We start from the raw sequence: 25,221 nt of genomic DNA, 5'->3' as shown, positions 1-25,221 counted from the left end.
ATATATTTATTAAATTATCAAAAGGCTTTTTCAAAGTTGGAATTCTTATGTCACGAAGGACAAAGCATTAACCTCAACAGTACTCAAGAGGATGGCCCTGCCTTTTACAATCCAATAGCTGTTGAGAACGACCCAGAAAAGTGAATTTGATCATCCAGCATAGATGTTTCACATCAAGCCCCTCTAGACTTGACTATACACGCCACTTACTAGGGTCTTCCAAATCCACTGTTGATCCCTAAAATTAACTCAGTTAAGACGCAGATATTTAACTCCGTATCAGGAACCACCTGTCCCTCAGACTAGCAGCTACTGCTCATTTCAACCATTCTAGCCTAAAACTAAGGAGCATCATGCCACATTCGCAGCTCCGCCCGAGTCCGGGTCCTGGGGAACTTATACCAAAGCAGGGCGCTGTGCTTCAGCCTTTGCGCGGTGTTGCTGCAGTCGTGGCGCGACCCGAGCCAGCGGGCCTGCGCCAGCTCCCGGCGGCCGGTCCCCACGGCTACCGCCCCGGCAACGCGCCGCACCCGGGGACGCCCGCCCCTCAGGGACCGTCCGGGGCGGCGCCGGGACAGTCACCGCGCGGAGCAGAAGGGAAGGGCTCCAGGCCGGGCCGGGAAACAGGCGGGCAGCGAGGCCGACCTGCCGACTGCTCATCCCGCTTCTTCGCGCCGCCTGGGGCGGAGAGACCCCCGGCCGCGTCGCTTCCCTCTTCGTCCTACTTTCCCTTGAACACGGCGCCTGGCGGACTTCGCCTCTTCCGTGCCCACTCAGGAAACTCAAGATGCCCCCATGGACACGACACGACACAGACGAAGCGCCCACCCGCTCCGCCACCACTCACGCCCGTCCCACGTCCTCTCCGCAGGCCCGCCCCGACCGAGCGGCGCGCGCCCCGGGCCGCGCGCCCCCGCCCTGCGCTCCTCAGCCTCGCCCCGCCCCCGGCGCGCGCCCCCGCGTGAGGCGGGGACCCGCCGCCCCGCCCCCGCCACGCGCGCCTCCGGCGGGAAGGGGTTGCAGCAGGCTTCTGCAACTCTTTTCTTCTTTTTCCTCCTAGAGGATCGTCTCCACAACAGCAAAAGACAAGCCCCAGTAACGCTCCACAGTCGTAGATTAACCACTTCTAAGTCACTTGACCTCCAGAGCTCGCGAGCTCGCCCCTCCTCCAAGGCTCGAGCTCCGCCCCCAAGAGCCCGCCTCCGAGGCCGCCCCGCGAGCCCGCGCTTACGCTTTCCGGCGGCGCGCGACGCGCTCGCACCGCCCGCCAGCCCCGCCCCCGGCCCCCCCTCCCTCTCTGGAGAGCCGGCGCGTAGGACCTGGGGCGTGCGGCGTCAGGGACGCGCGGGCACCTCATCCTTCCCTCCTTCCTACACTGTTGCTACTTTTCGCTGAGACATTCCAGCTTCTCTTCCCCTTCCGTGAGTCCCTCCTTCCCTCTCCTCGGAGACCCCGCTCGCCCCGCGGGCGGCCGCCGCCGCCGCCCCCGCGTCCCGAGCGAGCAGGGCGCGTGCGCGCGCGGACGCGGGCGCGCGGCCGGCGGGGCCCCGCGCTCCCTCCCCCTCCCGCGCCTCTATAACTTGGCTGGCGGGGAGGAGGCGCCGCCGGAGTCGGAGGGCGGGGAGCTCGGAGGAGGGAGCTCGAGAGTTGTGGAGACTAGTGACTGGGAGAAGTCGCAGCCCGCTCGGCTCGGCTCTTCCCGCTCCCCGTCTCGCGCTCACACGCCTCCTCCGCCTCCCGCCCCAGCCGGCGCCCTCGCTCCTTCTCGCGCGCGGGGCCCCTGCCGGTGCTCTCCGCGTCTCGGCGCGGCGGGGGCGCCCCGGGGGTGCCCTCGCCCTCCGCGCGGGGCGGACGGGCGGCGGGCGGGATGTGGCGCCTGGTGCCCCCGAAGCTGGGCCGCCTGTCCCGCTCGCTGAAGCTGGCGGCGCTGGGCAGCCTGTTGGTGCTGATGGTGCTGCACTCGCCGTCGCTGCTCGCCTCCTGGCAGCGCAACGAGCTGGCCGACCGGCGCTTCCTGCAGCTCAATAAGTGCCCGGCGTGCTTCGGCACGAGCTGGTGCCGCCGCTTCCTCAACGGGCAGGTGGCGTTCGAGGCGTGGGGCCGCCTGCGCCTGCTGGACTTCCTCAACGTGAAGAACGTCTACTTCGCGCAGTACGGCGAGCCCCGCGAGGGCGGCCGCCGCCGCGTGGTGCTCAAGCGCCTCGGCTCGCAGCGCGAGCTGGCGCAGCTCGACCAGAGCATCTGCAAGCGGGCCACCGGGCGGCCCCGCTGCGACCTGCTCCAGGCCATGCCGCGCACCGAGTTCGCGCGCCTCAACGGCGACGTGCGGCTGCTCACGCCCGAGGCGGTGGAGGGCTGGTCCGACCTGGTGCACTGCCCCTCGCAGCGCCTGCTCGACCGCCTGGTGCGCCGCTACGCCGAGACCAAGGACTCGGGCAGCTTCCTGCTCCGCAACCTCAAGGACTCGGAGCGCATGCAGCTGCTGCTGACGCTGGCCTTCAACCCCGAGCCGCTGGTGCTACAGGTGGGCGCGGGCGGGGGCGCCCTGCGGGGTCCGCGGGCACGGCGGCGGGGTGGCTCCGCGGGCGCGCGCGGCCCGGCTCGGACCCGCCCGGCTGCGGGCGTGGGGAGGGCGCGGCGCGGGGGCCCGGGGCGCTGTGCCGGATGCGGAGGGCGACCCGGCCGGGGCGAGTCGGCCGTGTCACCTAGACGCGGGCGCATCTGGGCTTTGACTGCGGGTCCTTCAACGCCGGAGGGAGCGCGTCTGTGCGCTCCCAAAACGTGTCTGCGGCGAGTTGCCTCGGCTCCGCTCCCCGCCTGCGGCTGTGCGGCGGGCGCAGGCTGCCCCCCGCGCTCGGACCCCTGGGCTCTTCCCATGTGCTTCCGTGCCGCGTTTGCGCTCCCCTGCGGTACCCGCGTGGGCGGCCTAACTTCGGCCCCAGAGTCTGTCTTTGTCTTATTCCTTATCTTGTGTGACCTGGCAGATCGTTGGGGCAGCCTGTTTGGGGACAAGCTGGCGAACATAGGGTCAGAGAATGGGGACTGTGGTCAGGGGTGGGGTTAATCCACGAGCCGGGCTTCGGGTGGGATTAGGAAGAGGAAAGAGTAAGATATCGTTGGACTTGGGGCTGGGAGGGTTTAAGGCCAAGACGGACGTTTTCATCCAGGTCCTGTGACCTGCCCTATCCATCTGGTAATTTGGCTGCAAGAAGAAGGTGAAATGTTAGGCCCGGGGGAGAAACCGGGGAAGGAGATTCTCACCTCTCGCCTCGTTGAGTTATTGGCTCTCTCGTGACTTTATTTTGAAAACAAACGTGCCTATTAGGGGAGTAGGTTGCGATCTTTTTACTGGTGACAGCAAAAGAGAAAACAAAACCCCAGGAAACTGTGTCTATCTTTGGAGCAGTTAACTGAGTTTCTACACATTCCGACCCGGCCTTAGCGCGGTGTCCTTGGATAATGGTTACAGCTGTGGGGTTGTGATCCCTCCTGATAAGCACAGGGGAGGTTACCCTGCTCCTTCTCCGTACCAGTTTCGCAGTATTTCAGATACAAGGGAAAAGGGCATGACTGAAAATCAATCACAAGAAATTCAGGTATACTTCACGCCCTTTCTGCACTGCTAAGAATGTCACTCATGCCTGGGGGGTTTGTACCGGGTTTTGTTGTTTTTTTAAATCTAAAGTGCACGAATAGGAATGTGCAGTGTTCATTTGTATTGCTTTCTTTTCTCAAGTTCTCTGCTGCCCAACTTAGCTGAGAGAAACCAGTTTTGTTTGATTAGTTTAGCCAAATAATTTTAACACAAAATAAATACTTTGCCTCAAACAAAACTTTAGTGTGGGTCTTAGTAAATTTTAAGGTGTCATAGGGTATATGTAATGGGTGGGATTTAAAGTACAGATTGTATATTAAATACTGCTCTGATAGTGAATGGTGTGTAAAACTGGTTTAAATTCCCTCGAAGAAATTACTTTATTTGGTAATTTCAAAACTAGTCAACCTCTAAAGCTTAAGTCCATATTTATGATCAATACATTTGATTTTTTATTTAAGCTGCCTTTTCTCTTTGAGAAGTAGGTGTTTATGTTAGCAAGGTTGGTCCCGGGAGACAGCTTTATCAGTGTAGTTTGCTGAGTAGATAGTCTGTCAAATTCTCTGGGACCCAAGAATTTAGTAAGGAGCTATCTTAGTAATACAGATTTTCTGCACTTACAATAGTGGCTGCCTATTGACAGATTTTTATGGAGTAATTCGGAGTATTGATGTATTAGAAACAACTAATATTTTAAGAACACTGTATCCAGTTCTTTATAAACATCATGGCATTTGAACATGAGAAACTTTGCCGTTTGATTTGCCCTAAGGTAAATCTGCTTTATTTGAGAAGCTTTTATATGTTTTGAAGTTTGAAGTTGTCTTGGCATTTTCAGTTTACTTTATAGTTGAGATAATCAAGCCTGCTTGCATCTTGTTTTCTGATTAACTCTTCCCTCAAACTTATTCTTTCTTCCTCAGTTTTCATCTTGCATGATAAACAACTTTTAAAAAATTACAGTTACTTTAGTTACATTAAGTTTACTAATGTAAACTTAGTGACACAGTTGCTCTGAGTGGGTAGATGGGCTGTAAAGAGTTTGTTTTTAGTATGTGAGGAAATACATGTATCAGCATTGTTGACTGTGACATTTGTAAATTGCATTTTTAATTTAGGCAGTCCAGTTCTATAGCTAATCACATGCTGTGTGAAATATAAATGTGAGGTCTGAATACCAGTCAGTCGTATTGGTGTGCTTATTTTTTTACCTGCTGAACAAGCAAGTAGAATAAGAAAACTCATTTTTAAATAAGAGATCTTCATAGAACCACTTCATCTTTGGTAACAACTAGTGAGTTACCAAGTACGAACAACATAATTGAGGTTTGATCATGGTATGAAACCACCAAAAGGAAAGGAATCTTAAAATTCTGTGATTAGGTACAGAGATTGTTACGTTTGAAGTCAAATCATGATGTTCATTACTTTTTGTTAGCTAGACAAAGGTATACAATTTTAGTATTTATACAAGTTTCTGTAAAACTGTTAGTAGCCGTTTATGGTAGTATTGGGATATTAGTTGATAACGGTAGAAAAACTCGCTCAAATTTGGCTCTCTATTTATATATATTTTTTAAAAATATTTTTAAGAGTACAAGTGTGTGTTTATAGCTTAAAGAGGAACTCACTTTTTTTTCCAGGAGAGGGAGCTACTTATGGAATTTTTGAACAGTTGGTGATAACTAGATTTTCCTTATCTTTTATTGTCCAAAAATTAACTACTTCGGGAAAAAAGTCTTTTGAACTGACTTCATTAGACTATTCTTAACAAAAGTTCCAATGTAGTAAACATGCTTCCAAAATAAACATTTAAAAATCTCTTTTGATAAGGTACTAAAGAAAGAACTGAAAAATATATATGATTTAACCCATTAAACTTGTCTCTTCTGATTTTAAGGAATAACAAATTAAAGTTTCTGTTATGCCTTGAAAGGAGACGTGAAAGGTATGAAATGTCCATAAGATATATTATGCACATACATTATCTATGTGAGGCTATATTGATTTGTAATATAAATTTCCCAATATGAAATAGTATGAAAGTACAACTCTCTTCCCAGTGTTGGATAGTTTTACTATCTTATAGCAGCTTCTCTAGCTCTAAGGAAAGTTGTTCTGCCATAGAATTATTATCTTCTAAAAAATTTTATAGACATCAAGCAACAAGATAACGCTAGTACCTTTAACTTCTACTGTGATGCCTTCTTTTCTTTGTCACGTTTTTACTTCACCAATAAGTGTATTTTAATTACAAGTATGCCATAATCCTGTGAAAAAAATTGGGGAGAGGGGCTTTGTTGATTTTTATATTGTGTAATAATATTCTTGGAATATTAAAAAATTGAGATGTTGAAGTATTTGGCAAAATGGCAAGATGTTTTCTGTTATTTTATTGACATATTTTTTACTAGTACTTGTACTTACCTATTCTTGAATTTGTAGAAGTTGTGGGCATGGGAGAGAAAAATGCTCTCTGAGTTTCCTGAAGCCCAGACTGTATCTCTGACTTTATGACCTGGAGATAGTGAAGATGGTCTTGTCTATAGAAATAAAGAAGGCTCTTGGTTATTTAGGGGGAAGGAGGTGAGAATTTGTTTTACTATTATATTTATAGAACTTTATTTGCCTTGAATTTTCTGAATCATAGTTTTAATAGGATTTCCCTAATTTTTACAATATGTAGCTATCATTATTTAAGCTATGGGTTTTAAGCTTTCATTTCAGTTCTTGTAAATGACATAATATATGCAAAATGCTTTATATAGTGCCTGATGCATAGTAAGCACTCAATAAATAAATGTTAGACATTAAGGTAAAAGTGACTTTGTCTAGTGCATTTGATCAGCTGTTTTGAAGCTTGTTTGTAATATAAATCACCTTCAAAATAGTTATGAGTCTGACTATCAACCATATCTTTAGTTACACTGATTTAGTCCATTCCTATGTTACAGGATGAATTTTTACGGAAAACTTTGAGTGAATGTTATTATTTTTGTCCTTAAAAATAATTTCTGTAGGGGAAGAATATATTTTTAAGGTGCACTGCCAAAGACGTAGTTTTTGAAGTAAACAAAAGATTATGGCCACTCACCTAATTGTCTGTCTTTGGACAAGTTGATAAACTTTTTTTATGGGACTCACTTCTTATAAAATGAGACTATCGGATTAGATCCTTTGCTTTTTAGCAACAACATCCTGTGACTCTCAAACTCTTGACTTGAGAAATTATTGTTTTTCTACTTCTCTTCTGAGCTTAACTTTAACTGGGTTTAAGCTCTTCTAAAAGGGAATTGGGGGATTTTGGTACTTTGTCCCTGCTAGGGGGATGGGTTGGAGGCCAGAATAGATAACCCAGTTTCAAGCTTGTCTTCCTACCCCCAAATTTTTACACATGAAATCAGATTAAAACAAAGCAAAAACCAGAGACTGCCTTTGAAGGAAAGAATATGAAGCTAATGGTAGCCAAGGATCTTGTAGAGCGATAGCATCTAGAAAGACTGTCTCAGGAGTTTCTTTTCCAGCAAAAGCTTAAGGAGCCACCTACTTCTCTCCCATTGGCTGCTGCTGTTGTAAGTACGTTCCCAGATTTAGGCTTCAGAGATGGTTCTGACTAGGTAGTTCTGAAGAGAGCACTTTTTATTTAGTAAATTCATAAGTTTAAATCTAGAGGGTTTTTTTTCTAGTTTTTCATCGAAGTTTCATTGACGCTTTTGACACTTGATCATCCTTCATGGAAAAGCAAAAAAAATTAATGATAGAATACTTCTGTGTACTGCAGGTCCAAAAAAGGAGGAGACTTTTATTTTGGAAAGACTGTAGAAACAGTGAGCTTTAGGAAAGCACTGCTTCCAGATCAGTGGAGCAAAATCATTTGACACCCAGGCCTATTTCTGGATTTATCCACATCCTTTGACCATTATTAATCCTGAGGTCCTTTCTGTACTTTTGCTAATCTTGGAACTATTTTCCTTCATATTTCCGCCACATGGGTCAGCACATATTCCCCATGAGTGTTGGTGCAGAACAGAAAGCGTACTTTTCAGGGGTCTGCTTTCTGGACGTTGGTGGTCAGTTTCTCAGGGGATCATCAGACTGCTTTTTATTCTCTCTCTTTCTGACTTACGGTCTCTGGCCTACTTCCTATATTGGTGTCATCGCTGCTGACTCTTCACAGAATGCTGACATTTTTTCTTTCTTCACTTTTCACTCATTATGTATATATTAAACTAATATGTCCTTAGAATATAAGCCGTGCAGTTTTCCTGTGCACTTGAAGAACTTTAGGAAGTGATGGTAAAATGTCTTAAGACTACTTTATTACTAGTAAATTACTAGTTTAAGATGAGGATAGTTATTCATCCTGGTCATAGACTCTGACAGGTTTTAAGTTATGTAATCAAATTTTTTATCCAATGTGTATGTCTTTTTTAAATACAGATTCTTGATAGGAAGTTATCTGTGAAATACTTGGAAGCTCTTTGAACTTATAGTCCTGGACTTAGAATCAGAAAAACTGAGTTTTATTTGTTCATTTGGTAAATAGTCTGTTATAAGGCATTTGGATGGAAAAGATTTTTCTAGGCAGCACGTAGCTTACTGTGTAGGAGGTAGGTCATATAAATGACTAATTACAATCAATATAACATAAGTCCTACAAAAAAAGATACCTGCATTCTGTCAAATGACTCATTTAGGGAGGGATGTCTGGGTGTATCTTCATAGGAAGATTTCAGAGTAATTGAGTTCTGAAGGATAAGTGGGATTTTGCCCATAGGTAGGGGCCGGAAGAGTGGTAGGGGCAGTATTGAGTTAGCATTCTGTACTACCACAGAGTTGTTGGATGCCATTGAGCAAGTCACTTAATGTTTCAGAGCCTGAGTTTTTAGACAGTAAAATGGGAATGTTAATACTTATCCAACAGAATTGTTTTCAAGATTAAAGGAGATAGGATTATTCAGATAATATATGTGAAATATCTTCAATTATAAAATTTTTTATAATTACTACTTTCCAAATCAGCTAATTCCATTTTTAGACAGCTATAGTCGTTGAAAAGTTCTTTAGTACATTATGTTGACATCTATCTTAGAAATAGATAAATTTTACTCTTCCTATGGCCAACGTTCAGATGTTACCCCCTTGATATATACACATATTATAAATGCCTAGGTTTTTTTGGAATAGTAATTAAAAGGGGGCTTAGGGATTTGTCCCATATGAAGTACAGTGAATTGAATGAATATTGTGGGAAACAAGATTTAGATAAGGATTCAGTAATGTAAAGCAAACAGTTTAATTTTTCTCTGTAAATCATTATTCCAGGGTAATACTTCTATTTAGTACAGTGATGAGTGATAATTTTAAAAATAGAGGTTAAATCTAGGTTATTTATAGGCATTCTTAGACTCTGAGACAGAATCTTAAAAGATTTATTAATTGAGGCAAGTATGATGCTTCAGAGTCTTCATATTTGGCCTTTCTAGTGCTCATTGGAGTTTTCACTGTGACGTGAGGAGATCTGACAAGAATTATGTGGCATTGCTCAGTAGTGCCAGGAACTGATCTGTACCCCCCTGGGATACAGGCCAGGGCACAGTTTGTGCAGCCTTTGCTTTCTGGGGCATTAGGTATGGGCAGCAACCAAAGAACAAGGTAATTTTGGATTTTACATACTATAAAAAGAACAAAGCGGACTCCTGTGATGGAGAACTGGATTGGGGATAGAATACTTTCAATTGAGTGGTCAGGGAAAGTGACGTTTTAGCTGAGGTGTGAATGATGAGAAAAAGCTAATGGTGCAGAGTTCTGAAGGCAATGTTTTTAGGCGAGACATATGGCAAATTGAGAGGCCCCAAAGCAGGATCAAACGTGAGAGTAGGGAAGCATAGTAGAATATAAGGTCATAGAGGTAGGAAAGGCCCATATTCTATATAGCCTTGTAACCATGCTTAGTGAGTTTAAGATTTCATTTTCAGAGCAATGGGAAACAGTGGAACTGTTTTTCGCAAGGCCTGGTTTGTGGAAGATGGATTATAAGGAGTACGAAAGGAATCAGGAAGACTTTTGCACTAGCTTGTGGGAGAGAGCTTGGTGGTTTGCATTGAGATGATTGCAATGGAGGTTATGAAAAGTGGTCAGACCCAATGCATTTTGGAGGAAGAGCTCACAAGGCTTGCTGATGGGTTAAGATACGAGGGAAAGGGAAAAATAAAGGACATCTCCTGGGTTTTTGGTCTGAGCAACTACTGAGTGATGATTCCTTATTATGATGTGGAAGCCCAGAGGAGAGAGAGACTGTACTACTAGCAGATATCTTGCTGTTCTTCTGAGGGACTCTGTTAATTTAGCTTGTGGTTTTAAAGGAACCAGAGAAGTTAGTACTGTTCTACTTTGCAGACTGATGAAAGAAGTTGGTTCTTGACTAAAGAAAGTAACGTAGCATTCTTAGGTTATTGGGTTCAAAAGAAGCTACTATATCTTTTTTCTTTCTTTGACATTTTGTTTTATTGTGAGTCAATGTTCGAGTATGGTTTTGGGAGGTATATATTTCAACTTCGAAATGTGGATCACAGTTGCTGTGGTTGCGAGAGAAGGTAGGAAAGGATCAGTTGATTAGTAAATTTATGTGTATTTAAAATTGATGGCCAAGTGATTTTTTGTTGTTGGGGGAGAGCATTTCTTAAGCCATTTATTGTAAAAGATTATTTATTTCTGTTAAACTTAGGTAGTCTTTTTGTTGTTGATGTGTTTTGACATTCCTTTCCAATTTTAGATACAGCTGTTGGACACGATATTCAGTGAAATAACACAACCTTGCTATTTTCAAGGCATTGCTTAATATTGTTGGAATTCTAGGTGGGTGGAAAATGGCATTCAGAAAATTATTTAATGAAATAAATGGTACATATCCTATGACTTGAACATCTTAAGATTATTAAGATTCTATAGTATTTGCAATGGATTTTGGCCACTATTTGGCGATATAAATTAAGAAGCTGAGATCTTTGAGAAATTTTAGAAGAAAGTAGGTAACCTTTAAATCATCCCAGTAATTTTACTGTATTCCCCCTCCAGACAGTTCACAAAACTGTGAACACATTAGTCTGTCACCAGTACAGTTGACTAATCTCTGTGAACAGCTGTTATAACATGCGTTACTACAATGGGATTTTGTTCAAATTTGAGCTTTTAAAAATAATTTTGAAACTTAAATTGAACCTTTAAGCATTTCCTATGCTTTTGATACGTTTACTTTCTAAAAGTGTTTTCAAGTGTAAATTTGGTGTGTGTGTCACAATGCCTGTTCTGTAGGAAACGTATAACCAGCTTTTAGATTGTATGTTTTATTAATAGATTTTTTTCAAGTCACTTTCTACTAGGAATTTCTTCATTTAAAAACAAGGTCTTGTATAATAACACATCTCTTCTTTAGGCAAACTGCAAAGTTATGTTCCTTTTACTGGAGTGTTGTGATGTAATAAATGACTATAAAATATTTTATATTTCTTGTATGAAAGGAATTATGACCTTTTAAATTGAGTGTGCAAACCCTACTTTTGGTCATGTAAGGAGCCAAAAAAGATAGTGGAACACAAGCGCTTTAGAGTTGACCTTATTTTAATCTATCAGTTTCATGCCATTCACTATAAGTAAATTAATTAATAAATCCAAAAGGTGTTGTTTTATATATTTTTACTCATACATCGCATGTTTCTTCATGACTGTGTTCTGACGTAATAGAATAAAATGACTTATGGATCTGGTAGGCCAATGGCTGTTGATCAAAGGGTATTGTGATATTATAAAAACTTGTTTTTTAGATTAACGTTATATACCACAGGATATTGGTTAATTCCAGTATGTAAGATGTTTCGGAATGTTAGGGCTTTGACATATATTTGTTTTTTTCATTGCATGTAGACCATATGGAGGAGTTTGTGTTTTATTCTGTAAGTGCCACCATGGGCTGGTCCCTCCCTCCCTCTCCAGACTCCATTACCCTCAAGCCATTTCTTCCTCATTCATTTTACTGCAGCTGCTTTGGCCTTTCTTTTCAGTTCTGAGAAGCCAGCTTCTGGCTCTGACATGTGCCTGGAACATTCTTACTGCCCCATCCCCAGTCTGTCTAGTATTGTACTCATCCTTCAGATCTCAGCCTAAGTAACACTTCCTTAGAGAGGCTGCTCTTTACTCTGCAATCTAAAATAGGTTCCTACTCTTCTTTTTCAACACAGTCTACTTTTCAGTAATTTGTAACAAATTCTGTAATTTATAGTTTACACGTGTTTAATAACCATCCTCTCACCTCAGGCTGAAAAAGCTTCCTGAGATTAGGAACTGTATTTTATTTACAGCAGTTTACTTAGCATTTCATGGTGGAGTTAGACTAGACCTAGGATTTTTTAATTCAAAATTTGTATTCTTTTCATTCCACCGTTAAGTCTCTCGCTGCCTTTTTACTCCAGCTGCTTGTAGTAGTCGTTGAAATGTAGGTTAACATACAATCCCTTATCTGCAATTTCAAATTTAAAAACCTGCAGAAAAATACGTTTTGTCAAATTAAAAAAAAACAAAAACAAAAATGAAAACTCATGAGGTAATTTATGTGCTTTATCCCATTTCAGATGAATAAACTTAACTACATTATTTTTGCAGCATAAAAAGTTTTCTTGTGGGGTGCCTGCCCCAGACGCTCCTGGAGGTGTTGCATCATATGAGCGTGAAATCTGTGCACTGTTACCTCCCCAGAATCTGAAAACTTCTGAAATAGAAGGATGTTGGATTGAGGGGCTGTATTAGCCTGACTTCGCCTCTGACCACCCCTTGAGACTTTAGGCGGAACACTTAAACTGTGCTGATAAGATTGAACTGGATTTACAACTCAGGTCCCCTGCAACTTGACAGTTCTTAGATTTCACGTCCTCTTTGTTGATCACATAAACTATCAATAGATAGGTGACAGGTTACTTCAGATTTAGAATTCACTTTGTAGTGCTTACCTATTGTAAAATGTAAGCATTTACAAATTACAATGCTGTATTGATGTGTATGCATGTTAACAAAAAAATTTTACATTTTTTTGTGATTTTAGTGCTTGTGGATGCCCTAGACATTTCTCATAGCATTGAGCCTTTCTCAAGTTTCATAGCTAATTTATATATTCCATTGTAAATTAGAAACTGCTAGAGGACAGTTAAGATGTATTTTTTTAACTCCTCCACTTTATATGGGATGCCGCCACAGCATGGCCTGACAAGCGGGGCGTTGGTGCGCGCCCGGGATCCGAATCCAGGCCGCCAGCAGCGGAGCCAGTGCACTTAACCTCTACGCCACGGGGCCGGCCCCTGTATTTCTAATTTAGCGGTTCTTTGGCTGTATTTGGAAGGTGTTCATTATTTGTAGATGCCTTTCAGTAGATGGTACGAAAATAAACACATCTTTTGATGAATATCTGGGTGTTTTATTTAACAGATTTAAATAGAAAGTATCAAAATGTTTTGGTAAGCAATTCTTTATGAAGTAGTTAAATCTACAAAATTCATGTCATACTTGTTTTCCTTTGATCCTTGCATTGCCCTGATGAATGTGGTGGTACAAATATTATTCCAGCTTCACGGAGAAAGAGACTAAAGCTCTAAGAAGTTTTGATTTTGCCATGGTCACACAGCTAGGGAGATGCAGAGGTGAAGGTAGACCTTAAAAGCCAGTCTTGTGGGGCCAGCCCAGTGGCACAAGTGGTTAAGTGCGCACGCTCTGCTGCGGTGGCCCAGGGTTCCCCGGTTCGGATCCTGGGTGCGCACCGCCGCACTGCTTGTCAGGCCATGCTGTGGTGGCGTCCCATATAAAGTGGAGGAAGATGGGTATGGATGTTAGCGCAGGGCCAGTCTTCCTCACACACATACACACAAAAGCCAGTCTTGTGATGTCAAGTCCATTATTCTACTTATATACTATATTGCCCTTTAAATATAGAAATTTTATAAAATATTACCATAAAGAATATAAAATATCTAGATTTTCTAATCTTTTCTGTAATATTAATTATGTACATTTTATGTCACCTTCCTTTTCTCCTAAAATGGAAGAAGACCTTGGTGGTTTCTTTTACTTGTTTCTGAAACCTTGGCTTTAAGCTACTGTCAATGCATATAGTATTGTTATTAGTATTATTTGAGTTTTATGATATCCAAGAAGTCGCTTGCAGTTTTCTGTTACCAAAAAAAAGATGCCTAGGCGTGATGATTTATCTTAGGTTTCATATTCAAAGTACTTTTTATTTTGTAAATTATTTTGTGAAGGCATTTAGTATTTGTCTAAATCTTAGGAGTCAACCATGTTTGGCTTAATGCTTAAATTTCCATTTTTAATTTTTACATTGGTAGTAATACTCAATAGATGTTGTCTTTGGGTGGTCACCAACTTAATTTAAAAAAAAATACAGTAATAGAAAAGTAAATATGTAGTTTTATAACTGTTTTGTGCCTTTGTACAATCTTAAACTTTAATATTTAGTTTTAAAAACTTGACATATTACGCTTCATGACATACATTCAAGCCTCATGAAAAGCCCAGGACGGTTAATTGGAGTGCCTCCAGTCCAATCAGAATTTAAGGACCATTTCAAGTTTAGACTTCTTCCTTCAAATGAAAAGTATTTGTAGGGGCCGGCCCGGTGGCGCAAGCGGTTAAGTGCGCGCGCTCCGCTGCGGCGGCCCGGGGTTCGCTGGTTCGGATCCCGGGCGCGCACCGACGCACTGCTTGGTAAGCCATGCTGTGGCGGCGTCCCATATAAAGTGGAGGAAGATAGGCACAGATGTTAGCCCAGGGCCGTCTTCCTCAGCAAAAAAAGAGGAGGATTGGCGGATGTTAGCTCAGGGCTGATCTCCTCACAAAAAAAAAAAAAAAAAAAAAAAAAAGTATTTGTACATATTTTTTCAATTGTAAATAACTCATTATAATATACACATTTTATTTGATTACTTTAAACTCTGTGCCTGTTGTTCTAGGCAATTTGAAAAAAATGATTTTAAGGTTTGGTTTAAAATAAAAAAAGGTGGACCTCGGCAGTAAACATGTTATGCTAGCTGCTGTGTTTTATGCACCGTGGGAGTTTGGTAATCAGGAAGTAAGAAGTTGCCTTTCTTGTTGCTTGATATATTTAACAAATCCAAGCCATAACATCTTAAAATTTTCTCTCTCCAGCTCTGCTTAACTATGGTAATTTGGTTCTAAGCCAGAACTGTTTTAAATACAAATGATAAATATTTTGGCTTCCTTTGAGCATTTTCTTTGTACTACAGTGTGTTCAATAGAATTCTTATTAATGAAATCCGACTATTTTGATTATACAATGAGAAATTCTTGTCATATGAGCAAGTGGTGTGAATTCATTTATTGAAATTCTTCCGAAAGATTAGGTAGCAAACTATATGAAAGAATTGTAGTGCTCTTCTTAAAATGAGGCATAACAGGATTTCAGTTAACATTGTCAGAAATCACTGTATGAATATAAAGTTGCTCAATATGACATTTGTTCATATATTTTATCCTCTTCTATGAGGGAGTTGGGTAATGAAGTGTACATTTGACTGTCGTTTGCCAGTTGGAAAGGCTCCAAAAACAAGGAGGCGTTTGTACACGTGCAGATGTTGGCAGGGTTCCCTTTTCTCCTGTTGTCAAAGACCATTTTACTTTCACAAAGATATGTTTGTATCTGTTCTACAATATGGCATGAGAATAATACACCAATAGTGTATAGAGGAATTTTTTGTTTTACTTTTTGTGTGACAAAACTATATAATCTCACATATTTACTTGTTTTTAGTGCTTTCCTTTTTGTGTCAGGGACTTTATACATCAATACTTTTGGGAAGCAGTTAAATCTTTTGTAATCATTTTGTCTAACTAAATTTTCAAGATCATGGAGGTATTTTAAGTTGGGAGGAAAAGCTGAAAATAACATATGGTTAGCAAACAGTTTTTGCACTTCACATTGGATATGAGCAATCTGTCACTTTTCCCAATGCCCGAAAGAAGTAAAAAATTCTCAGGTATAAGGTTAAAAATGTGCTTTCCTCTGATTGCTAAAGAATCAGTAGATGCTATCTCTGAACTAAAATTGAATTAATTCATTTACTACATTTAAAGATTCCTACTATCATATCTAAATTTTTAATTTACACGATTATTGTTTTATCACAAAACCGCAGACGTTAAAATTTAAAATAAAAAGTATATATACAAAGAACAAGTACAGCTATTGTGCATTGATAGAGTTGAAAGGAAGCACAAATGAAAATAGGTAATTATGGATGAAGTTCTAAAAATCTTTTGAAGTTGATAAAAATTTTAATGTAAGGATATTATTGAGTTTTGTCAATTTTATAAAAGCTCAGGGTAAAATTAATATTACTTATTTTCTTAACAGATCCAAGAAGAAGAGCCTCATCTCTAGCTCTTTTAATGTATGTAGATTGTTCAATTTTTAGCAATAGAAGTAGGCGATATTTATATTCTGTAGTGTTTTACCGTGTTACCCCTGCAGTGTTTGTGTAAACATCATCTTCCCATAATTTTTTTTTTTTTCCAATTTAAGGAAAGGTGCTAGGCTGAAGGAATGGCTCTTAAAACACACCTGGTCACCTGATCTTCCAAGAAGTTGTTTGAAATATTACTTCCCATCCTTATGCACCCCAATGCTCATTTTGTAGTTGGGCGTTTTAGCACTGGAAAGTGCCTTAGATAAAGCCTGTCATTTTAGTTAACTTGAAAATGACTTGTTTGTGGTCATGGAAGGCTTTTGTTTTAGGATGTTAATCCTCCCAGTAGTTATACAATCCATTAGAAAACCTTGCTAAGATTAGGAGAATAAATAATTTTTAAATTGGGCTAAAGGTGAACAGAAAATGTGGTGGCAGTGGAAAGAGAAACAAGACTAACTTGGGACCAAAGGCATTTGGAGTGGAGGTTGCATTGTTAGGATATCAGATTGCTCTTTACCAACCAGTGGGTGTAGGTTAAAAGACACTCCTGAGAATCCTTCTCTGAATTCCACCCCTGTCTGCTTCTGGACTAGGCAAGGCCTCTGTTAAATGCTCCCTTGGGACCTGCATCACTTCTTAGTAACCAACACTTAATATACTCATAATTATTTGTTTGGTATCTGTCTTTTCTTCTAAAATTTTTATTTTAAAGACTCTGTTTAGTTCACTCTTATTGCCAGCATAGCATAGTGCCTGGTGCCTGGTAAGTACTTGCTGGCTAATAGGCCTTCAGTGCTGTCCATTCAAAAGAAAGCCTCTGTTGGTTGTATTTACACAGGAAAACAAGATACAGGAAAGCAAACATACTTTTAGATTTGGTAATAAAGAAGGTATCTTGTGTTTTGTTGATCAGTTTGGTTCGGAGATTTTGATAAGCGAGACTTATTCTATTTTAGCTTTATAATGTAAAGTTATCTATTTAAAAAATTTTTTTCAGGACCATGGTAATGGTATGAGCTAGAAAAGAAATCAAGTTTATCTCTGTTGAACTACTGAAGATAACAAGAAGATCCAAGCTCTTGCCTAGTAGCAGTCTTTACTGAGAGGATCTGGGGATAGACCTAGGATGTCTTCATCAGACTCACTTATAATGTTAAGATAATTCTTTTGTAGAGTTTTCCATCTGATGAAGGTTGGCCTTTTGCAAAATATCTTGGAGCTTGTGGAAGAATGGTGGCTGTAAACTATGTTGGAGAAGAACTGTGGAGTTACTTTAATGCACCATGGGAGAAACGAGTCGACCTCGCTTGGCAATTAATGGAAATAGCAGAGCAACTTACCAACAATGACTTTGAATTTGCACTCTACCTCCTGGACGTCAGCTTTGACAATTTTGCAGTTGGTCCTAGAGATGGGAAGGTAATCATTGTGGATGCAGAAAATGTGTTGGTTGCTGACAAAAGGTTAATTAGACAAAGTAAGTATATAACTTTTAGATTGTTTTTTTGTACATGTTTTTTCTATGTCAAAATATTTGCATTTATATGAAGCAGACCTTTAATTTTCTCCTTAGATGGCAACCCGGTATCTTTCTTTGTTGTATTTGACCAGACTTGGTAAACAAATACTGATTTATTATACATACACTTGTACTCTTAGTCACAGTTTCTCCGTATTTAGTAAAATGTCGTTTGGGTTCACATGGACACAGATCCACTCTGTGTGTGTGTACACATGTCTTTTTCATACAGTCTGCTATATTCTGTGGTTTAGGAGTCGAAGGCAGAATTAAGTTTTTATGTAGTTACAGCCTACCAGAGAGACTGTACTGTGTTCATGGAGGCCTTATTTTTCTGTAGGATCTGATGTTCTGTGTTCCATTGTTCTATGGGGTCTTTACAGTGATTTTTTTTTTCTTTTAACCATTTAGATGGTTCCTAGCACTGTAGATCACTAACTTTGGTTTGACATATTACATCTCACTCACGACTTTCCTCTCCATTTTTTTGTGAGCTCTTTGCAGGATAGGTGGGCAGAGCGTCTGAAGTGTTTTGAAAATTAAATGCTATGGAATTTTAAGTGTCAGGGACATAGCCTGTTGTTCTGTAACTAATCTGCTTAGTAAGAGAAACCGAAGGGTTGTTGCTTGATGGTGTAAGGGTCTTGTATTTTTAATCCCCTCCCCTCCTCTCCCATCATATGAAGATCTTTCATTGTACGGAGACCAAAAATTTGTGGCACCTGGGGAATGCAGTGACTGTAACAGCAATATATTAGAGTGAGACGGACGTACTTTTTGCATGATCTTAGCTTGATCCTGTTAAATACTTGATTTTTCCCAATGCCTTGTTCTGATTCCATGCACACCAACTACTTTGTGATAGTTCCTTGACTTGCTGTGTAGATCCTCCCACAGGGAGTGGACGCCCTGCTGGTGTACTTCCTTCCCACTTGCCCCTTCCCACATTCCTGAACGTGGCAGCAGCTTACACCATGCTTTTCTTTTTTAAAGTGTGCAGTTCAGTGGTTTTTAGTAAATTCACCGAGTTGTGCAACTTGCCTAAACTTTTAAAATTTTTACTCCAGTGTTTTTAAAAATAATTTTTTGTCAGTTTTTTTTTTTTTTTTATATCAGCTAATTCCTGACCTTGAGTAAATACAACCATACATTGCATTCCTGCATCTGTATTCGTGCATTTCATACGGTGAGCATGGCTCTGTGCTACCTTAGCTCTGGCCAGTTCTTTTTAAATATCTCATGGTGGGGCTGTCTAAATAGCCACGTTGCAAAAGCCCGTATCTATTTATTCGCCCTCTTTTTCTGAACTTTTTCTAGTAAATGACCTTTTTTTTCTTCACGGGGAAATGGAGGTTTTGCTGTGGCAACTCCCTCAGTGTCCTTTCTTTTATCAGCTAAACTAGTAAAATTCATCCCTCTTTTTCAGACAGAGCAGATCCATCTTTGAGAACTTGTTGCATGAGTTATCTTCTTAACTTCCCACCCCCCTCCTTAAAATTTTCTCTTACCTCCCCATAAATAAGTCTGTTTATAAACAAGACTCTTTCCTGTTTTCCCTTTGGTTTCAACTGTTTTTTTTTAAAGTATTGCTTACTCTGCCTGTGTCTACTGCCTCAGCCTCCATTCGCTCCTCAATGGCTTAGAACTTGACTTAGCAGCCTGCATTACCATTAGCAACCACTTAATTGGCAAATTCATGAAGTGACTGATTAGTAGACTTCCTAAAATTCTTCCCTCCTTTGGTTTCCTTCCGCTTACATGGTTCCTTTTTAAAAACAAATCTGATCTTATCACTCCCTTGCTTTATGCTTTTAATGACTTCTCATTGTTCTTCATGTAAAATGCAGGCTCCTTACCAGGGCATACTCAGCATGGCTTGGCCCTCTTCTTCATTTTTAGTACCCTCTGTCCGTTGCCCTTGATGCTTCAGCCACACTGGCCTTGTGGTTTCTTGAATGAACCTTTCCACTTCTGGGGCTTTCCCATATACAGTTTCCTCTGCCTGAAGTGCCTCGTCTCTCATCCATATACAGCTAGCTGCTTATCGTTCGAGCCTTAGCTTAAATGTTACCTCTAAGAGAGATCTGACCACTGTATCTGACAGTAGAGATGGTTGTTTCTTTCATAAACCTTTCTACTGTTAGAAACTGCTGTTTCCTTCGTAGCATTTCCTATAATTTATGACAGATAATGTTTGTTTATTTACTTGCTTAATGTCTATTTCATATACTTGGTTGTAAGCCAGTGAGGGCAGGAACCATGTGTTCTCTCTTCTGTTTGCCATCATGTACCCTTGTCTGCCATGAAGTAGACATTCAGATAATTATTTGCTGAATGAGTGAGTTTCTTTCACTAACCTCTCCTCTGCCAAACCCTGAAGTTTCAAGGTTCTGCCCTCAGTCGTCTTTTTTTTCTTTGCTTTCAACATGCTTGCCAATACAATTCAGCTATTCTCTTGGCTCCATCAAGCACTTGTATGCCGATGCGTTCTAAATATTGTTCTGTACCTCTGACTTCAAAGTCATTAGTATCAAGTCTATTTCTAGTTGCATATATGACCTGACCGCCTAAATACCTCATAGCTACTTTCTATTTACTCTATATTTATATATAAAATATTAACAGTATTGTGTTAATAATGTCTGCCTTGTCATCCAGTTAGAACCTTAAACTTTACTCATACACTTACCTGTTAATTTTTGTCTCAAATGTTTCCACAATCTGGCTTTTTTTTCTGGACCTTCTTTAGTTGCTGTCATCATTTTAGTCCCTCCAGTCTTCAGCGCGGAGTTACCTCTCTATAAAATAAACCATGGTCATGACCACACAGGTACAACCTATTTCTCTAGCCTCATCTGCACCCCCCTCTCCAGATACCACTGTGGCTCACACTCTAGCCACAGTGAACTTATTGTTTGCTGAACCAAATAGACCAATCCCTAAAGTCCATGCATTTGCACTTATTATACCCTGGGCCTGGAATGCTGTTTTCTTTGTTTTAAGACCTAAGACCTCGGATGTTCTCCCCTCTGCAGCCTTCTACAGCCCCAGGCAGAAGTACTGCTTCCGGGCAGGCCCGGTGGCTTAGCGGTTAAGTGCACGCGCTCCGCTGCTGGCGGCCCGGGTTCGGATCCCGGGCGTGCACCGACGCACCGCTTCTCTGGCCATGCTGAGGCCGCGTCCCACATACAGCAACTAGAGGGATGTGCAGCTATGACATACAACTATCTGCTGGGGCTTTGGGGGAAAAAATAAATAAATAAAATCTTTAAAAAAAAAAAGAAGTACTGCTTCCTCTGTGCTCTGTAGCATGCGTCATACTTCCATATGGCACTTCCTCTATGTGATGGAAAGTTTCCCTCTAGACTGAACCCTTCAGTAGTAGGGACCTTGTCTAATCCCTCTGCCTGGCATTGTTGGACTCCCAATAAATGTTTGTGTATAAATATATTTAAATGTTTAAAATTATAATACAATTTTAAGAACAAATACTACTATGTTAATTAGTGAAATGTTATATTTTGGGAAACAATGAAAACTTTTTAAAATGTATTTTTCTCTTTCTGCTTTTTCTCCTTTCACAGATAAACCTGAAAATTGGGATGTATGGTATGAAAGCAAATTTGATGACTGTGATAAGGAGGCTTGCTTGTCATTTTCAAAAGAAATTCTTTGTGCTCGTGCCACTGTGGACCACAATTATTATGCTGTTTGTCAAAACCTCTTATCCAGACATGCCACCTGGCGTGGCACTTCTGGAGGACTCCTTCATGATCCGCCAAGTGAAATTGCCAAAGACGGCCGACTAGAGGCCTTGCTGGATGAGTGTGCCAACCCAAAGAAGCGCTATGGCAGATTCCAGGCTGCAAAAGAACTGCGTGAATATCTAGCACAATTAAGTAACAATGTGAGGTAGTCTATGGTGGACTTTTCTCTTCTCCATTTAAATATCACTGGCTAAAATTAAACCACCAAAACCTATCTGGAAAAATGAAATTTGGAAGTAATACATTCAGAGGGTGATAAACTTGCACTGATCTATTGTTAACATCCATCAAAATAAGACATTACTTCAAAAATCACATGATGCTTCTGCAAATAAGTTTCTTCTTACACTTTGGAGACTTGAGCTATCATTGACTGCTTTGCCGCCCTGAATGCCTGAGTGGATTAATGAATATTGTTAAGCTATTGGAAATGAGTCTGATAGTTACATTGGCTTGTGTATCAAAAGGTACTTGGTACTTGACTTAGTTTGCATTACTATCATGATTTTGTGAATCTCGTGCATTTACTTTGAATGTCAAGTTAGACTGGCCTGTTTTATAGGCCACTTTTCCTTCTGATGTGTAAGGGTTTTTTTTTTCATTTTTATGTTTTTGTAATAAGTTTTACACATTCAGGTTACTGTAGGCATTCATTTAAATTTGGACTAGTCTTCATTCAGTGCTATGTGCGGTACACCTTTACCGTTAGGGCAGGATTCCCAGGTTTACTGTGTTTTTTCAGAATTTGAGTATTTTATTATGTAAATACTTTTCTCCCTACTTTCTGTGGTTTCACCATTGCATGAGATCATTTAAGGTTATTTAACAGTTACATCCCTCAATGCCAATAATTATAAGTGTACACTAAACAAAGTTTGGCATATGATGCAGAATGTCATTTTGTCCTTTAAATGGCTTTGAGAAGAGTATACTAGCAGTCTACATCTTGATGTTAATTTTGATTAAGAAAAAATAAAAACCGAGTGTTTTTTAAATGCTAACTAGTCCAAGATGGTAATGCATATGCCAAAGAAATATTAGACCTAGTCCCATGGTTAGAATTTAAAATTGGTCACCTACTTATTCTTACTATCCCACTTCCAATACTTTAACTCTGTCATTATTAAATTCAGATCTCCCTGGTTATTCTTTTGTGTTCAAAAATTCAGCCACTACTTCCAAGCATATGTAACTTAAAAGATATCCTACCTTTTATTCATTGTACTTTTGCAAAAATTAACATGGTAGTCATAATTTGAGTTTAATCAGGCATCGTAACTTTTTATTTATTGATAGACCAGTAATTTTTACTATAAAGCAGACAGTTTAGCCAGTCTGCCCAACTTGGTCTTCATTACCCCATTGTTAAACATCAAAACATCAGATTTAAGTATGTGGATAAAAATTAACAAATGTGTGAAATTTATGGGCTATCTGTAAAAGTTACAGTATATAAATTGACTATCACTAACATAAGTGGTATTTTTCTGTTTGAAATTATTACTTTTGTTTATGACAAAGTTTGGTGTAGTGTGCAGTATTTAGTTCTAGACTGACTTTATTCTAAATCAGAAAGTGATTAAAATATGCACAACCAAAGCCAATTTTTTCTTTTCATTCATTCAACAACTATTTATTGAGCATCAACTCTGTGCCAGGCACGGTACTAGCTGCTACACACTCTCTGAACATGACATATGGTTAAGTAACTTTACAATGATTATCAAATACTTTAACGTAGGTATTTCTTAAGTTGAAATAGCATTCATTAAATCAGGATGATGCTTTCATGTTATTTTACTGTTGTGATGGAAATTCTACTTGTACCATCTATAACTGGGTTGCTACAAAAAGGGCAGCATGAAATCAGTAAAGTTAATCCGAGTTTAAAAACTGGAAGGAGAAGGGTAAGATCTCTGCCATTATAAAATAGATTGTGTTATGTTAGTTTTTATACATCAGTACATTACATATATTAACTAGCCCTCAAAGAAACATTTTAGTGCTGGAAGTTTTACAAAGCTGACTTTTTACAACTTTGGAAAACCTTTGAGGGGAGTAGGTAAAATTACTTGTCAACATTAACCGCTTACTCAAAACTTCAGATAAAATACACATTTTCAAAACAGAGCACCTTTTATATTTGATAAGTATTCATTACAAACCTTAGAATGCTAGTCACAGAGGGGCTGTCTTTCTGTGGTTTAGCAAACATTTATCTTACTTTTTGGAGGAGTGATTGTGATTGCAGAACAGGAAGTGAGAAGACACTGCCAGCAGTGATTGCTACTTGAGGTAGTTTTTTATAACTCCCGTTTCTGCCATGAGATTATGTAGAATTTCCTTTTATCTTTGGAGAAGGTTGAGGAGAAGATAGTAAAAGAATTAGGAATTTAAAATTACAGGGAAAAATATGTATGTGAAAAGCAATAAATATTTTGTTCACTTTGCTATCAAGATGTTCACTATCAGATATTTATTATACAGCAGCAATTTATATTTTTAATCATTGCCCATTAATAGACACAGTAAAATATTTTTGAATCAGACATTTGGGGTTTGTATGTGCATTAAAATTGTCTTTTGTACTGTAAGTTACTGTTTAATTTGAATATTTTATCAGAACTGTCTCCCTGTGCCTTTATAATATAAAGTTGTTTCTACAACTTTTAATGATCTTAATAAAGAATACTTTAAGAATCACACTTTTCAGACTATCTCTTCAAATATCAAAATTTTTCTTGAGTGGAAATTGAGGTTGTATAGATAAGTTATTTTTTTCCTCTTGTTTATTTTGATTTAATTTTCAGAAACTGGTTGGGTGTGAGTTGGACTTAAGGTGTGTGTGTTTTCTTCTGTTTTTCTGTTTTTTAACTTTTACTACTAAAATGGACTTTAAAAAAAGCTTCATTGTGGAATTTTTCAAATGTATACAACAGAATAATGAACAATAGTATAATTACGGTTATATTAACTTCAAAAGTTAGCAACATGTGGCTGAACCTGTTTCGTCTATACTGTAACTTACTTGCCCCCAGCTTATTTTAAGCAAATCTGAAAGATGTTATTCGATTCAGATGTCCACATTAGGCATTTTCTCCTCCAACAAAACCACAATACTATTTCACGTCTGAAAAACTAACAATAATATTTCAATATAGGAAGCTCTCAGATACCACTTGTGTTTTATCAGAAGCTCTAGATCCAACTGCAGGGGTTCTAAACCACTGGCTATATATACCTGATGATCAACAAGGATAATAACATGGATGGAAACACATTAAGTGTGTAAATTATGCATTCAAAATAACAGCAACCCAAAACAAAACAAACCAACTCAGTCACCTTTAGAAGGATATTGAGGAATTATTCTGAAAGTGGTAACTTGGAAAGAAAGATGCATTTATCCTGCCTTACCCCAGGATCATCAATAATTGAGGGGAAGAATGTGTAGCATATGTAGAATTATTCCAGTTAATAAATGCAGGAGTGTTGCTAGAATGTCACAGTTTTGCAGTTTCTAATGAGTTGGCAAGAGCTGGGCAGTGATCATCGATGGCTGCTGAAGCTATTAATTGAAAAGTTGATGAAGAGCTTAATATGGATGGATCAGGATGGCAACACCTAAACTCTGGTCAGTCTTAATGAAGTGCCTTCTAATATGACTCAATGAAGAGTACCCAGCATCACCTATGAAGCATCTTGCTGGGGGTGGGGGATGGAGGTGGGGAGGGCAGATGTGATCAAGCCCCTAGATCTATCCATTAATGGGAAATACATGGCACAAAGGAACATGTCAAAGCACACCCTGGGGACGCAATCAACAAAATCCAGAACATGGGCAATTCTACAGGA

At 40.3% G+C, this 25,221-nt stretch overlaps 1 protein-coding gene across 1 annotated transcript; it reads left to right on the top strand.

Annotated features, from left to right (window-relative positions):
• Positions 1–1,476: 1,476 nt before the first annotated feature.
• Positions 1,477–24,071, top strand: DIPK2A (divergent protein kinase domain 2A). The gene is made up of 3 exons (XM_058551383.1): positions 1,477–2,524; positions 17,254–17,557; positions 21,184–24,071. Exons 1-3 carry the CDS (start codon positions 1,868–1,870, stop codon positions 21,513–21,515), a joined length of 1,293 nt encoding a protein of 430 aa, XP_058407366.1. The 5' UTR covers positions 1,477–1,867; the 3' UTR covers positions 21,516–24,071.
• Positions 24,072–25,221: the final 1,150 nt, after the last annotated feature.

The sequence above is a fragment of the Diceros bicornis genome, chromosome 2 (genome assembly GCF_020826845.1).
Source record: "Diceros bicornis minor isolate mBicDic1 chromosome 2, mDicBic1.mat.cur, whole genome shotgun sequence".
Classification (NCBI taxonomy): Eukaryota; Metazoa; Chordata; class Mammalia; order Perissodactyla; family Rhinocerotidae; genus Diceros; species Diceros bicornis.
This window is presented reverse-complemented; position numbering and strand designations above follow the sequence as displayed.